Genomic DNA, 15837 nt, shown 5'->3' with positions numbered 1-15837 from the left:
ATTATTATTATTATTATTACTTAAAAGTGAAATGATTCTCAAGTACACTTTGCTTTATCGAAAGCTGCTGCAATTCTAACAAATTAAAAGTTGATTGCCATTAATGTTAACAGTGATTACCAAACATAATACCTCCCCTTTAATTTGACTCAATTTTTTATGAATGGAAAGGTAACTATTTATTTTCTCTGCTTCGTTTTGTAGACTCTTGACGATTTGTCGTGGGTTGATTTCCATCCAGTAACATATACCAACTGGGATTTTGACTATCCGAAGACTACGATGGAGTGCGCTATTTTGAGTGAAAATAACCTGAAATGGAGAGACGAAGGTTGTGACGAAAGCCATCCCGTGATTTGTAAACATTTCATGGGTAAGAACAAAGTAATGTTACATTTACATCGGGGGTCCAAAGCCACCGGGCAATCGCGGTAGTCTATTTGGTAAAGACACTGCTCTAGAATTTCAAAGGTCGTGGGTTCGAATCCACGAGTAATATGCCTGTGATTTTTGTTCACAGAACTCGGGTAACTGAGTATAAAGTGCCAACACACATCAGTGTATATGGGTTAAAAAAAAAAAAATAGTAATAATGCTAGGTTCATATATTGTGCTTTATCATACCCCTGATGGAGTCGTATCAAACCACTCAGTATTTTGTCATGCAAGGTATGTGGAGCTACATTTTGAAGTACGAGACCCTTTTCCTGAATAGCACTATTGGTTTACCAGGTGCTGTTGCACAACATGCCGCCAGTCAAACCAGGAACACCGGGGCGAATCCCTTCTCTGTACGATAGTGTTACACAAGATCTGGGACTATTGGCTTTTAATATGCATCCCATCCCTTAGGTCATTTTTAGTCATGCAGTTTATGGATTGTGGATAGATCGATGAGGCTGATTCAATTGGCAATGCTATTATGCATATTGGGTTGATTGAAAATTGCCCTAGACAATAAGACTTTTTGAGATATGGTAGACACAATACCATTTGACACTATTTGGTTTGGGTAAATTTGTCTGTACACACCCAAACCTAAGCAGTGCACTCCTATGTCCACCATACCTCAAAAAGGCTAACATGGCAAGGGGTAACAAAAATTATTAAATTTTGTTTTTCAAAATGTTTCTGAAGCTATTTGTTCGGTTGTATTTTTCAAAAGGCCAACCTCCACCAGTTGTGGGATTGCCACCAAGTTCAGATTGCCCAGCTGGCATGGATCCTGCCGATGAATGGTATTGCTTAAAAATTGAACCAGATGAATCTGCCACCTATGAACAAGCAAAGGCGGCGTGTGAGGCCCTCCATTCAACTGCCTCGCTGGCCAGCGTGCATAACAAGCACGAGTTAACGCAGATTTCCCAGAGTGCAAATACTATCAATCCCCTTTGGATTGGACTTCACAAGGCAAATCGTAAGTTGTACATTCGATACAATCAGAAGTGACTAGAAAATTACTGAAAATTACTTTCTTAATTGAAGGATCATGATGAGCAAAACACAGCTGAAATCATGTTATACATGTATTTAAATTTCCATAAACGTTTTACACTTAAAGGAACACGTGCCAAAGGACCGGTCGAGTTTGTCTTTGAAAAGCATTCTGTAACTGTTATACAATGCATATGGGTAGAAAGATGTTGTAAAAGTAGAATATATATTTACTGGAATCAAATTTTTGCAACGTAAAAGGAAAACTGTGCAATTTTGAGTGATACTTGGGTGGATCATTATACTTTTAAAACATCTTTCTAACCATAAATATAGGCATTTCGTAACAAACGGTTTCAAACACTTTTAATAGACCAACTCGTCCGATCCAAGGCAGTGTGTTTCCTTAAACAATTTACTTTAGTAAAAACATCAACTGTTCAAAGCATTGTACTCAATCATTTTGAAAGCAATACAAAATATGCTGAAAATTTTTGTAATGGGACCAAACGTGGTATGACAAAGTACAACATTTTGGGAAAATATTTTAAGTCAGAGAAAAGATTCTGAAGTTTGAATTTGTATCTACAATGTACGGGCCTTCTGCTCATAATCAAGAATCTACACTTTCTCGTCCATTCTCCTTATTTGTTCGAATAAATCAGCATTTTTTGAAGAAAAAAAATGAACCGTAACCCTCCCTTTTATTTTGTATTCAATCTTAGGTGGACAATTTGCTTGGGAGGATGGCTCAGCTGTAGACTACGTAAGCTTTGCAACTGGAGAACCTCATGGAGATGGTGAAGATTGCACACAAATGCAGTCAATCGCAGTGGGCAGTACAGACGCGGAGTGGTATACTTTCCCCTGTGATCATGTAGGAGGCTATGTGTGCAGGTCACCTATAAGTGAGTATTGACCCAATTCACCTGAGGTTATCATCAGAATAATCTTGGATGCGTCATTTTGGTGGACAATGTCACTGTGCATTAATTCAGTGAAGTGCGCATTTTAGGCGACGCAGCGTTTATAAGTAAACCTATCGACCACCAAAATGGTGAGCGTGGCACAGTCGCCGCGTGTGACATGTGTGCGTGGGGTCAATAGCAGGCTCATAATAATCAAAAGTCAGGAAACGGCATTTAGCCTTTTTGATATATGTGGCCACTTAATGGGTGCACTGTGTGGTTTGGGTGTATACAGAAAGATCTACACAAACCTTACAGTGTTTATATAGTTTTGTGTCCACCATATATCTCAAAATTGATTATATGGTGTAGATATTCTGTGTATATATTTGGTTTGCGGTAACAACATGTGTGTATCTACTTGCCAGGTAGAGTTGTTCTTAGGGAACTGTCTTGCTTTATTCTACTGCCGCGGAGTAGATAATCGGAGGTTCGGGAGACTTCTCAGTTCTGAAAAGAACTGTCCTGCTTTTTAACTATTACCAGGGCGGATGGTATAGAAAATAGACTGGACTACTACTTTGGCTTATAGGATCGTAATTAACTGTACTGCTGCGGAGTCAGTTCTGAATTGGTCTCAACGTTTCGACTAGCTTGCTCTAGTCATCGTCAGGAGACAGTTCCCTATGAACAACTCTACCTGGCAAGTAGATACACACATGGTGTTACCGCAAACCAAATATACATTGATACCTCACCATGCAATACCTCAAATCCTATATAGATATTCTGTGTGTTTTACAATTTCCATTTTTTCACAGAGGAAAATTGCGCGCCCTCAGTGCTGTTCAAAATTAGATCTTTAAAACTTTGCTTCCTTTCAGTGTAGTGTAGTGTAGTGTAGTGTAGTGTAGTGTTGTGTGGTATGGTATGGTGTGGTGTGGTTTGGTGTAGTTTTGTGTGGTGTGGTGTAAAGAAGTGTAGTGTTGTGTAGTGTAGTGTGGTGTGGTGTGGTGTAGTTTTGTGTGGTGTAGTTTTGTGTGGTGTGGTGTGGTGTAAAGAAGTAGTGTAGTGTGGTGTGGTGTGGTGTGGTGTGGTGTGGTGTGGTGTGGTGTGGTGTATCTACTTTATATTGTGGTCTATCTACTCATTATTATATGTGTATTGAATTGTATTGTATTGTAAAATCAACGTGCTCACCTGTTTTGTTTTCATCCCAGTACTGAAGCCACCTTCTACAGGTGGATGCTTGGATGGATGGTACAACCTGGGTAATAGATGCTACAAGGCAGTGGGAATCGAAGACATTGATAGACTTGATTTTAAAGATGCCCAAGACCAATGTGCCAGGGAGAAAGGGGGGCAACTCTTCCAAATCACTAGCCAGTCTGCACAGTGTAAGTATTTGTAATAACGCCTCAATCAGTTTCTAGATACATGTACTCAGTTAAATAGTTTGAGTATTTTTTGTACGACACATCTGTATAACCCCATTAATTGCTAACAAGTAACTTTTTTTGCTAACAGTACCAATAGTGTCCAGTGCCTTTAAACATGAAAATTACACAATAGTGATAAGGTCTTTTTGAGTCTTTGCTTGTACAGGATTTGGGTACTTTATGTAACACAAAACACAATGGCCACAGATTTACATTAAACTTACACCGTTTGAAAATAATGATAGTCGAAAGCTTACCTTAAAAAGATACTTGCTGAGGTGCTGTAGTTTTGAGAAATGAGTAAAAATATATCACAAAAAAATCATTTTACATGCTAAAATAATTTTCGTCTCCTTAGACGAAAATCATTTTTGTTACTTGATTTACTCATTTGTGTGCATTGTGTTTTGTGTTACTAAAAGAACCCAAATCCTTTAATGTTTTGTCACTATTTTCACATAGTAAGGCATAGTTGTACCAAAAAGCATTTTGGGGTCGTTACCAAATAAAATGACCCAATCTTTTACATTTGACTTTCTAAGTAAAGCGTACTTTTTATGATTTATCGGCAATGCAGTGTCTTTTTAGGACACCAAACTAGAATAACCTTTTTTTTGCCACAGCTCTCCTTGCACTACTTCTCCAGGACTTTGTCGGAAAGACGAACCTTTGGATTGGTTTGTCTGACACTGCGGAGGAAGGGTCATTTGTCTGGACTGATGGTACACCATTGGACGACTTCACTCAGTGGGCTCCGAATCAACCGGATGGTTTTATCGCACTCCCAAATGAGGTGATTGAGTACTTTTTGTAACACAAAACCACAGATGTCCACAGATTTACATTCAACTTACACGGTTTGAAGATAATGATGGTAGACAGGGTTCTCTTAAAATATTACTTGCTGAGGTGCTGTAGTTGTTGGAACTCAATTCAAATATTTTAGTGAGAAATTACTTCTTTCTTAAAAACTATGTTACTTCAGAGGGACATGTTTCTCACAATGTTTCATACTATCAACAGCTCTCCATTGCTTATTACCAAGTAAGTTGTTTATGCTTACAATTATTTTGATTAATTACCAATAGTGTTCAGTGCCTCTGAGTAAAACCAATATAATCAAATTTTGAATTCTGCCTCATTTGTTGATTTCAGCCGTTCCGAGACTGTGTGGAAGTAAAGGCAGATCCTGATCACCCTGGCGAATGGGATGATGTCAACTGCCGAGAGCGTAGAGGGTACATCTGTGAAGCTTTCTGGAGTAAGTTTTATCATCTCTGCTTCATTTGAACTATTTCTGTTACGTCACTCTATTGTTCAAAGTGTAGATTATTTTTTTACGAATCTACACTTACCTGTAGATTCATTACAAATCTACACTTAAGTGAATTGTGTGTAGATTCATTACAAGGTAAAGTAAACAGTTCAACCCGAAAATGACTGTCTTTAACAAAGTGAAAAAATAGCATGAAGTGCAACAAAACACAGCTGAAAATATGTTATCTTCCAATTTACAAAAACATTTTCTAATTGTTTGTGACATTGTCCTCTATGATGTTGCAAGCACTATAAAGTATGCCTATATTTTGTAAAATAATTATCAAATTTGACCAACTCTCCTTTGACAATGTATACAAAATGAGATAGACTAATAGTGTTATTACTATTGAGAAATCCAATTAACTGAAATTGTTACATTTAACCAACGGGGGAAATAGTTTAAGTCAGAGATAAGACTACAAAGTACATGAGTCTACACTTTCTCGTCCATTCTCCTTAACTGAATCGTCACACAAACCGCATATCTTGTCGGCCATTTTGGGAGTCAAAATGTACACAAAGGACTTCTACCAGAATGGCGGAAATGATAGAGGCACATTGTAAGGGGCTGCGTACCGCGTTTGCAAAGGGCCCATTCTTAATTTAGTGTTCTGTGTGTATTTTTTTCCATTTTTAGTAGCCTCCATTTTACGTAGCTTGTTTGGATCACTTTGTAAATTCAGATGTATTTAAGCCCTTGGACTGTGAATATAGAACATTTGTAATAAACCAGAATAATAATAAGAATACTTTGAATTGATTCACATGGCAGCAATAGGTCAGTCGTTGTTGAAGATACAAAATTAGAAACAGCTGCAACATAAAATAAACAAGAAAAAAAAACTGAAACTCTAAGAATACAAAACAGTGTCCACAGTTTTACATTAAACTTACACCATTTGAAGATAATGATAGTAGAAAGCGTACCATGAAATAATTAACTTGCTGTGGTGCTGTAGTTCTTTGTGAAATGAGTATAACATTGTTACACAAGTATGTTTTAAATGCTTAAATAATGTTCGTCTCCTGAGACGAATACTATTTTCGTGACTTTTGTTTTACTCATTTCTCAAAAACTAGAACACCTCAGCAAGTAATATTTTAAGGGAAGCTTTCTACCATCATAATCTTCAAACTGTCAGAAAATACAAAAAAATGGGAACATGAAATAAAAGGGAGGAAAGTTAAAGGAACACGTTGCCTTGGATCGGACGAGTTGGTCAAAACAAAAGCGTTTGTAACCGTTTTTTATAAAATGCATATGGGTAGAAAGATGTTGTAAAAGTAGAATACAATGATCCACACAAGTTTGCCTCGAAATTGCGTGGTTTTCCTTCTACTGTGCGAACTAACACGGTCGGCCATTTATGGGAGTCAACATTTTGACCCCCATAAATGGCCGACGTGTTAGTCGACGAGGTAAACGGAAAACCACGCAATTTCGAGGCATGTTTGTGTGGATCATTGTATTCTACTTTTACAACATCTTTCTACCCATATGCATTTTATAAAAAACGGTTACAAACGCTTTTCAAAGACCAACTCGACCGATCCAAGGCAACGTGTTCCTTTAATAAATATTTGAAAAAGTACATCCAACATAAAATGAAAAAAAGGCTGGGTAGCTCACTAGGTAAAGTGCCTTACGATATTTCAGGGTCCGTAGAATCAAGTCCCACTCAATTAAATATTTTTAAGTTCATCCCAAAACTAACTCTATTTTTTTATGACAACCGATTGCTTCCCCCTTAAAAGCGGTGGATACTATTGGTAACAACTCAAAATAATTATTGTCATAAATAGGTATTACAAGCAATGGAGAGCTGTTGATAATATAAAACATTGTGAGAAACGGCTCCCTCTGAAGTACATAGTTTTCTAGAAAGAAGTCATTTCTCACTAAAATATTTTAATTTGATTCGAGACCTCAGAATTTGATTTTGAGGTCACGAATTCAAGCAACTGAAAGCACACAACTTCATGTGACAAGGGTGGTTTTTCTCTTCCACAATTATCTCGCATCTACAACAACCATTTGAGCTCAAATTTTCACAGGTTTGAGATAAACAAGTGAGAAGACTGGTCTTTGACAATTACCAAAAGTGTCCAGTGCCGGTTAAAACTATTTGATTCACCTTCTCACCAGGGCCCGAGTTGGAGCCGAATCCAATAAACCCAGACAAATGCGACGCCGAGCACAGTGATTACGTCAAGTACCGCAACAGCTGCTTCAAGATCATCCTGGAGAAAGTGACCTACAATGACGCTCTGCAAAAGTGCCTGGACGAGAATGCCACGTTGGCCAAAGCAAGCGACGGATTCTCTAACGCATTGATGACACTGATGGTCACTGAGCTAACTGTAACCGAAAAAGTGTGGATCAGTTTGGCAAAGGTGAGATGAGAGCAAAGATGGGGTTGGGTGTTTACTGTTTACTTTGATATTGGGCGATCTGCCTGCTGTCAATTACGTTGTTCAGACACAGTACCAAAGTCGGTTAACTCATGGTTCCTGTGTGTCTGAACGGGTCTAAAGTTAAACCGCACAACGAAAATAAGCATGCATCTGCTCCCTGAGCTGCTGCACAGAAGCTTTCAACACAGTGAAGCATGTGTCATGGCCGAGCGGTTAAGAGCACCGGATTCAAACACTGGTGTTTGATCAGTAGGGTGTGGGTTCTGAACCCGGTCGTGACACTTAAAATTGGGGAGGTAGTGCTTTCTGCTCTTCCGGCTAGGCTTCGAATTGAAGATACCCTACATTCATAAGGACTGTCAAAGGGGTAACCCTGTTTTAGCCTTAGGAGTAGGTGGCAATGGCCTCTGCAAAAAATAATTGTAGCCCACACCTTGTAGTGGCCTTCAGGCCTTGTGTGTCAGGCGACTTGCAAAAAAAAAAAGATTAAAAAAATAACAAAATTCAAGTTGAGGCCTTTTAGTTGTATTTAAGCCTTAAACTTTATGAATCGGGTTCAACCCGTAAAAGTTAGACCGTCGAGCTAGGGGTTTATCTTTAGACCGCTTCGAGTTTATCTTTTAACACTGTGTGTGGACAGAATAAAAAATACCACATTCTGTTTAACCCACAACAGATGACCCATTCACCTCCGTGATCATTATGTATAAAAAAACACAAGGTTTTTACCAATGAACACAAAAAAAACATGTTGGAGTGATGGTTACAAGCCTGTTTTGACATCTTAAAATCAAAGTTAAACCATATCACGCTTAACTCAGTGCTGTCCGGGGGAGCAACTTTTTAAGACCACCTCGAAAGTTGAATTGGTTCGGGTCTAACTTAGTACTATGTCTGTACATACCCAATGTTGTCATTGCTTGAGATCACAATTTAATGCGAGATGAAAATCTATGCTGTGCTGATGGTTGGGTACATTTTTCTTGGGCCTGAAATTTCAGTTATGAAAGGGAAAGGCCATTTTTACTTCTGTTTGCGTGTCTTTCTGGGTTTTTTTTTTTAGGGAGGGGGGTTATTTACAAGCTGTTATGAAAGGGAAAGGCCATTTTTACTTCTGTTTGCGTGTCTTTCTGGGTTTTTTTTTTTAGGGAGGGGGGTTATTTATCTGCTGTTATTTACAAGCTTCTTCCTAACAAAACAGCCCAATACTCTATTTATTACATTCATCCTGCTTACTGCTACTAAATGTTGTATTTTCTTAACTTATGTTCATATGTACTGTACTTGTTGATATTTTCAATAGCAGTATGGAAATGAATGTTTATCTGATTTGAATTTAAAACTATTACATTCACAGCTAGTTGTTTTTCGTTTGTATTTCTTTTTGACGCCGGCTCGTTAATCTGGTTCGAATCCCACTCTAGTCTATTCTTTGTTCAACCCCCTCAAAAATGTAGCACACAGGGACTTTGCAGTGATATGCACTAAACAAACACGGTTTATTATTATAACTATTACTATTACAGGATCTGATAGACAATAAGTATACCTGGCAGCCTGGAAAGTATGATGGGGAGTGGCCACTCGAGTACGTCCATTGGGGAAAAGGCATGCCGGATGGGAAGGGATGTACACTGCTGAACCCAGATTCCACTTGGTCCACTGTGGACTGTGATACTACTCAAGTGTACTTTCCTATGTGTGAATATACAGAGGGTAAGGCTACTCTGATATTTTTTTTTTTTCCCCTCACATTATAAGCACAGTATTTTTCCAGTTTCTGTAAAAAGAAATCCCACTAGTGTAGGATTTGAACCCTCTTGTTAGCATTGAGAGCAGATCATGTCTTACCACTAGACCACAGTACTGAGCTATAGCCCGGTGGCTAGAGGCAGTTCGAACAGAATTCAAACTGCTTCTGAAAGAAACTTTTTACTTGAGTTGGGTTTGAACCTTTACATCCATATTATTTTAATAAAACCGAGAATAATTGATCAAAAAAATCAATAATCAAATATTTACTAGAGCTGGATTTGAACCTGTGACATCCAGATTAGTTTAATATAGCCAAGAAAATTATTGCTTATGAAAAACTGGATACCAGCCAAAACCTCGCATAGTTTACATTGTTGCAAAAAATAGCTTGGTATTATTTTGTGTTAAACAGGTTTTTGAAATTGGGCTTCTCTCATTTCGATTCTGCATGGTTTGTTCAAAAGTTTCTTAAAATTTTGAGCTGCAAGCTTGTGGATTTTTCTTCCAAATTCGAGCCTGATATCTGTGACTGAGATTCTTTATTACATATTCATAAATATCAGGGACAGTTTCTCCATTTTGATTGGTTGAGAGGACATCACAGCCATAAAGGCACACCGATATAAACACAGTTAGCCAATGTGTGGCTTTAGCCAATGTGTGGCTACAGTTAGCCAATGTGTGGCTACTGAATTAATCAGCATAAGGAGCGTACAACTTGGATCAGTTCTTTTCAGAACTATTCCAGGATAGGTAGATCTCCATTACACTGTAATCTTTTCCTATCTTAGTCTGATTTCTGACTTTGTTTACACTCCGAAAGATCATCAAAACGGTTATTAAAAATCAAGAAAACTGTGCAAATGTATGTGTGCCAAGCCTTCTACTACTTTTTTCTACTTTTTTCAAAGGACCAAATATCAAGCCTGTGGTGCACTTTTGAGATGGCTGGATTCTCTGTGACATTACCAGCAATTAGATACAAACAATAATTGCTTTTTAAAGCAATCACACAACATCGGTAAACAGTATTGCGCAAAGGCCCCCGTTGTGTATCACAACTTATATATAAAATGACAAACCTGTGAAAATTTAGGCTCAATCAGTCATCGGAGTCGGGAGAAAATAACGGGAAAACCCACCCTTGTTTCCGCATGCTTCGCCGTGTCATGACATGTGTTTAAAATAAATCTGTTATTCTCGAATGTGTTCTCAAAAAGTAAAGCATTTCATGGAATAATATTTCAAGGGAACTCTTTCACCATTACCCTCTGTAAACCCTGTAGGTTATTTCTAAATCTGTGAACTTGTAATTTTTGTTCTGTTCAGAAAGTGTCCAATGGCTTTAATCTAACATTATTTGGCTCTTTTGTTTTTCAGAGATACCTGATCAGCCTCCTATAGAGGAGGTTCATTGTCCGGAGGGTTGGGTACTCATCGATAGGCAGTGTTACATCTTCACTACAATCACACCAGAGTATCCCAAAGTACACTTTACCTGGGATGAGGTAGGGAACCAGACATCATTATCAAATCTTACCTGAGTGGAAATTTCAACCAAACTTTTTTCCCTGAAATGTTTAAAGGATTAAGGTACTTTTTTGGAACACAAAACACAATGTCCACAGATTTACATTAAACTTACACAGTTTGAAGAAAGTGATAGTAGAAAGCTTCCCTGAAAATATTATGTGCTGAGGTGCTGTAATCTTTGAGAAATGAGTAAAACAAGTCACGGAAATAGTTTTCGTCTCAGGGGACGAACATTATTTTAGCATGTCAAACGTATTTTCCTGACATTGTTTTACTCATTTCTCAAAAACTACATCACCTCGGCAAGTAATATTTAAAGGGAAGCTTTCTACTATCACTATCTTCAAACTGTGTAAGATTAATGTAAATCTGAGGACATTGTGTTTTGTGTTACAAAAAGTAAAGTATACCTTTTGTTTTTTGAACCAATCAGTTGTTTTAATCCTTATAAATGTGTACACCTAAACTATACATGTGAATGTTTCATTTCATAAGGTCTTGTTTTTTAGAAATCCTCGAAAATCCAGAGCAAATATGTCCACACGCAGGAAGAACAATTCGTGGGTGGAATACACAATCTGAGGGATGTTTCTGACATGTAGTAGCGCTTCCCAAATTTTGGGGGATAAAAACTTATATATTTTTACATAACCACATTACTTTTGAAGGAATGTTACAGAATTGGTAAGAAACAAAAAACGTGAAGATCACAGATTTACATAAAACTTACACGGTCTAATGATGATGATAGTAGAAAACATCCCTTGAAATATATCTGTCTGAAATGTCATACTTGATACGAAATAAATAATCTAATTTCCGATTTGGAGTTTATCGCTCAGTGAGCGTTTTATTCATTTTTGTTTTGGCATCGATGCAATGCAAAATTTGTAATCGGTTTTCCACTATTCTCTTGTGACTTAGAAGGTCAGTGGATCTCAAACTTTTAGAGGTTTGTCAGTTTATTTATATGATGGATTACATAAAGTGCTTACACTGGCAGCAACTGTTTTGTTAGCAAACCAATTCTGTAATGTTCCTTTAAGTGAATTGATTCTCAAGAAGCTTTATACCATCAAAAGATGTTGTAGGTTTCTTACCAAAAGTTTGTATTGCCACTAATTTTAAGAACGTTTACCAAATGTACCCCTTCCCCTTCAACTATTTCGAAATAACCTTTTGTAAACCTTTTTAAAACTGGATATCGATAAAAACATCACTACGTATATTTTTATGAAGTTCATGTTATTGATGTTAACCATTATTATCAATGATTTTTTCCCTCTTAATTGAAGTCATATTAAGTTTTAAATTGTATCTGAAAATCTATAAAAAAAAATGTATAAAAAAAACAGTTGATTTTGGTTGTTATAATTCCAAAATTAAGGAAAAACATGCTGAAAATTGGGCATGGGTTTTCATTCCTGACTCACACAATGTTTTATACTTTTGGATTGTTTGTGGCCAAACTCGCAAATTCTTTAATGGGAAGTTCCTGTTTTATTTAAACGTTTTTTTTTCTTCAAAAGTATAGTCTAATAATTTTTCTTTAAAAACCTCCAACAGTTTTGCTATTCCTATTGGTGGAGAGCGCGTCACATGGGGGTGTTTAAACGGTTGATAATAACCAGCTGGAGCATAACCGCTTGTTTTAGGACACTACGCGCTAGTCTTGGTGTAAGACGTTTCTCGTTATGGGCGACGCGGGCGCTGTTGGTGAGTTGGCTGCGCTGTGTGTGAAAGCAAAACGAAAAACGTCTTGCACCCAGACTAAAGTACGTGCACGAATGCATATCCGAAAACTGTCTCAGTCAATGCAACACACACAGGAACGGAGCTCAAGGACGTCGGAAAACGGATAAGTTTTACAGAGTTTCTTACTTTATTACGCATTTCAACCAAAAAGTCATTTATGAATGAAAATAAAAGAGTAGTGACTTAATTTGACTCTCAGAAGTAAACTTCTTTGTATATGAAAGCTTTACTATTTGTCTACTCCTTTGTGATATAGGCAGAGTACGAGTGCAGGACAAGATACGGTCGATCTACCCTACCAAGCTTACATAGTCTATCTGCCAGCCAGAAATTCGCTGACAATGCATTCCGTCAACTTGGTAGACGAAACATTTGGCTAGGATTACACCGCTCTGTGAATGGTAAGAATATTCACTAGCCAAATACCATGTATTTATTCATTGTATTTCTTTGTATAAAGTGTTATTTTCATCTAGGTACTTTTGTTACTGTAATACTGAAGTTGTTTTACTACTTTGTTTGTTTTTTTATTGGAAAAAAATAATGCAGAAAGGGTATACCATAACTGTCACAAAGGAACTCTTTGAACATTGGGGTGTCGGAATATAGAGCCGTAACAAAATTTTGTGACATTGTTTTACTCATTTCTCTAAAACTACAGCACCTGAGCAACCAATATGTTCAGGTGCGCTTTCTACTATCATTATCTTCAAACTGTGTAAGTTGAATGTAAATCTGTGGACACTGTGTTGTGTGTTACAAAAAGCATCTAAATCCTTTAACTAGTTTTTCATTGTGTAGGGTGTCGTGGCCGAGCGGATAAGAGCACCAAACTCAAGCTCTGGTGCTTCTGTTCAGCAGAGTGTGAGTTTGAATCCCGGTCGTGACACTTGTGTCCTTGAGCAAGATACTTAACTATAATTGCTTCTCTCCACCAAGGGGTAAATGGGTACCTGTGAGGGCAGAGATGGTTATGTGATTGATTTAGCCGAGTAGCACATATTAATGTTGCACAGGCTGCATACTCCCCACCAGGGAGCTGAGATGGTTTAAGGAATGATTTAAGGCCCAGTGACCAGGGGTAATAATGTGAAGCGCTTTGGGATGCCCTTCAGGCGTGAAAAGCGCTATATAAAAACGGGTTATTATTATTTTTATTTTTTTTATTATTATTGTATTTTGTCTGTACTGTTTGAATCAAGGCCAGTTTTAGTTTCCCCAGTGTGGGATAACAAAGTTGTTATGTTATCCTATCTTATTGTACAAAATGCCACTGTTGCTATACATTTCAGGGTTCTATGTGTGGGATGACGGCTCCTTAGTAGACTACGTGAATTGGGATTTGAATTCCATAGATGAGGCGAATGATTGTATGGGCCTGCAACAAGACCTAGGTGGTGGAAAATGGAGCAGTCGGGATTGCTTCACTACAGGAGGCCTAGCCTGTCAAGCACCTGCTCGTATGTAGACACTTTTTGCATAATACAAGTTTCATTTTTTGTGGTTGTTTGTATAGCTGTGGCTATTAGGTCTATTCAGTTTTTCGGATTATTTCCTTTTCTTTAAAGACACTGGGGTCAATTTCACAAAGAGTTAGGACTAGTCCTAACTTAGGACTAGTTCTAGGAGATATACAAATTGCATGGATTGTCCTAAGTTAGGACGAGTAACTGGTCCTAACTCGAGATAAGACTAGTCCTAACTCTTTGTGAAATCCACCCCTGGACACCTGTGGTAATTGTCAAAGATCAGTATCCTCACTTGATGTATCCCAACATATGCGAAAAATAACAAATTTGTTATTGCAAGTTGAAAGAGAATAATAAATATTAAAAAAACCTTGTTGCACAATTTGTGTGCTTTCAGATGCCTAAAAAGGGCTTCAGGTCTGAAGTCGTTTAAAGGCAGTGGACACTATTGGTAATTGTCAAAGACCAGCCTTCACAGTTGGTGTATCTCAACATATGCATATAATAACAAACCTGTGATAATTTGAGCTCAATCGGTCATCAAAGTTGCGAGATAATAATGAAAGAAGAAAACACCCTTGTCACACGAAGTTGTGTGCGTTTAGATGGTTGATTTCGAGACCTCAAATTCGTGGAAAATTACTTCTTTCTCCAAAACTATGGCACTTCAGAGGGAACTGTTTCTCACAATGTTTTATACCACCAACCTCTCCCCATTACTCGTTACCAAGTAAGGTTTTATGCTAATAATTATTTTGAGTAATTACCAATAGTGTTCACTGCCTTTAATTATTGAGTGAGAAATTGCCTCCTTATGCAAAACTACGTTACTTCAGAGGGAGCCGTTTGTTGCAATGCTTTACACTATCAACAGCTCTTCATTGCTCAGTACAAAATGAGTTGTTATGATAATAGTTATTTTGAGTAATTACCAAAAGTGTCCTGTGCCTTTAATACAAATTTATTGTAAAAAGGAAAATGGTGTTTGTTTTGCAGAATTGATTGGGTGGCTATTTAATTATGTGCATTAATTTGTTTCGGTTTATATTATTTTATTTTGAAAGGGTTTGTTTACGCTTGGTAATGACTCTGAAAATAATGTCAATAACAAAGTTACTTTGTAAGAAGTACAGCAGCTTTAGATAGTATAATGCATTTTGAGAAACTTTTCACTTCGACGTACTCTGGTTATTGGGAAAAAAAAATCACTTTTTATTTACCCAAAATTTGAATCTGAGAAGCGTAACTGACATAATGTTTCTCAGATTATTCCGTGTATTCCAAGTATTCTTCCGGATTATTCTTCCTGCGTGGAAGGAAATAACCACTCCAGATATTTGGCATTTTCTCAAAATCGCTACACCTTTTGGAATAAAATTTTCAGATTTTAGTTCTATGATACAATATGCACTTATGTACTGATCCAATTCCCAATAAAATGTATACAATCCCTTTGAACTATTCATTTGAAGAAAAGGATCTTGTTGGTGCAGTTTTGTTTATTTCGCCTTGCAAATTTCAAGTCATTACATTCCTACACTTAATCTTTTGAAAATGTTATAACATCTAAGCATTAATATTTGTCCTTCTTTTCATTACAGTTCCTGGTCGTCCAAATCTGTGTAAGTACATTATTGTTCGTATGCAAATTTTGTTTCCACATGGTATATTTGCATTTTTATTTTTTATTTTTGACTGTACACCGATGAGTATTAAGCACCTCTACTCAGTACTCGGGAGGGTGGGGTTTGGTGGGGGGAGGGGGGTGGGCAAGCGGGTGGGGGCGGACATGGACATCAATTAACAGAT

At 37.4% G+C, this 15837-nt stretch overlaps 1 protein-coding gene across 1 annotated transcript in view; it reads left to right on the top strand.

Annotated features, from left to right (window-relative positions):
• Window positions 1-15837, top strand: part of LOC139937574 (macrophage mannose receptor 1-like) — a 44487-nt gene that overhangs the window by 7515 nt on the left and 21135 nt on the right. Inside the window, exons 6-17 of the mRNA XM_071932779.1 lie at window positions 205-373; window positions 1166-1417; window positions 2160-2342; window positions 3563-3739; window positions 4405-4574; window positions 4937-5042; window positions 7248-7495; window positions 9043-9232; window positions 10652-10779; window positions 12816-12960; window positions 13852-14019; window positions 15630-15650. Of these exons, the coding sequence (XP_071788880.1) occupies window positions 205-373; window positions 1166-1417; window positions 2160-2342; window positions 3563-3739; window positions 4405-4574; window positions 4937-5042; window positions 7248-7495; window positions 9043-9232; window positions 10652-10779; window positions 12816-12960; window positions 13852-14019; window positions 15630-15650 (1957 nt within the window). The remainder of the gene's footprint in view (window positions 1-204; window positions 374-1165; window positions 1418-2159; window positions 2343-3562; window positions 3740-4404; window positions 4575-4936; window positions 5043-7247; window positions 7496-9042; window positions 9233-10651; window positions 10780-12815; window positions 12961-13851; window positions 14020-15629; window positions 15651-15837) is intronic.

This window comes from Asterias amurensis, chromosome 5, assembly GCF_032118995.1.
Source record: "Asterias amurensis chromosome 5, ASM3211899v1".
Classification (NCBI taxonomy): domain Eukaryota; kingdom Metazoa; phylum Echinodermata; class Asteroidea; order Forcipulatida; family Asteriidae; genus Asterias; species Asterias amurensis.
Note: the sequence above shows the minus strand (reverse complement) of the source record. Positions and strands in the feature narration are given on the sequence as shown.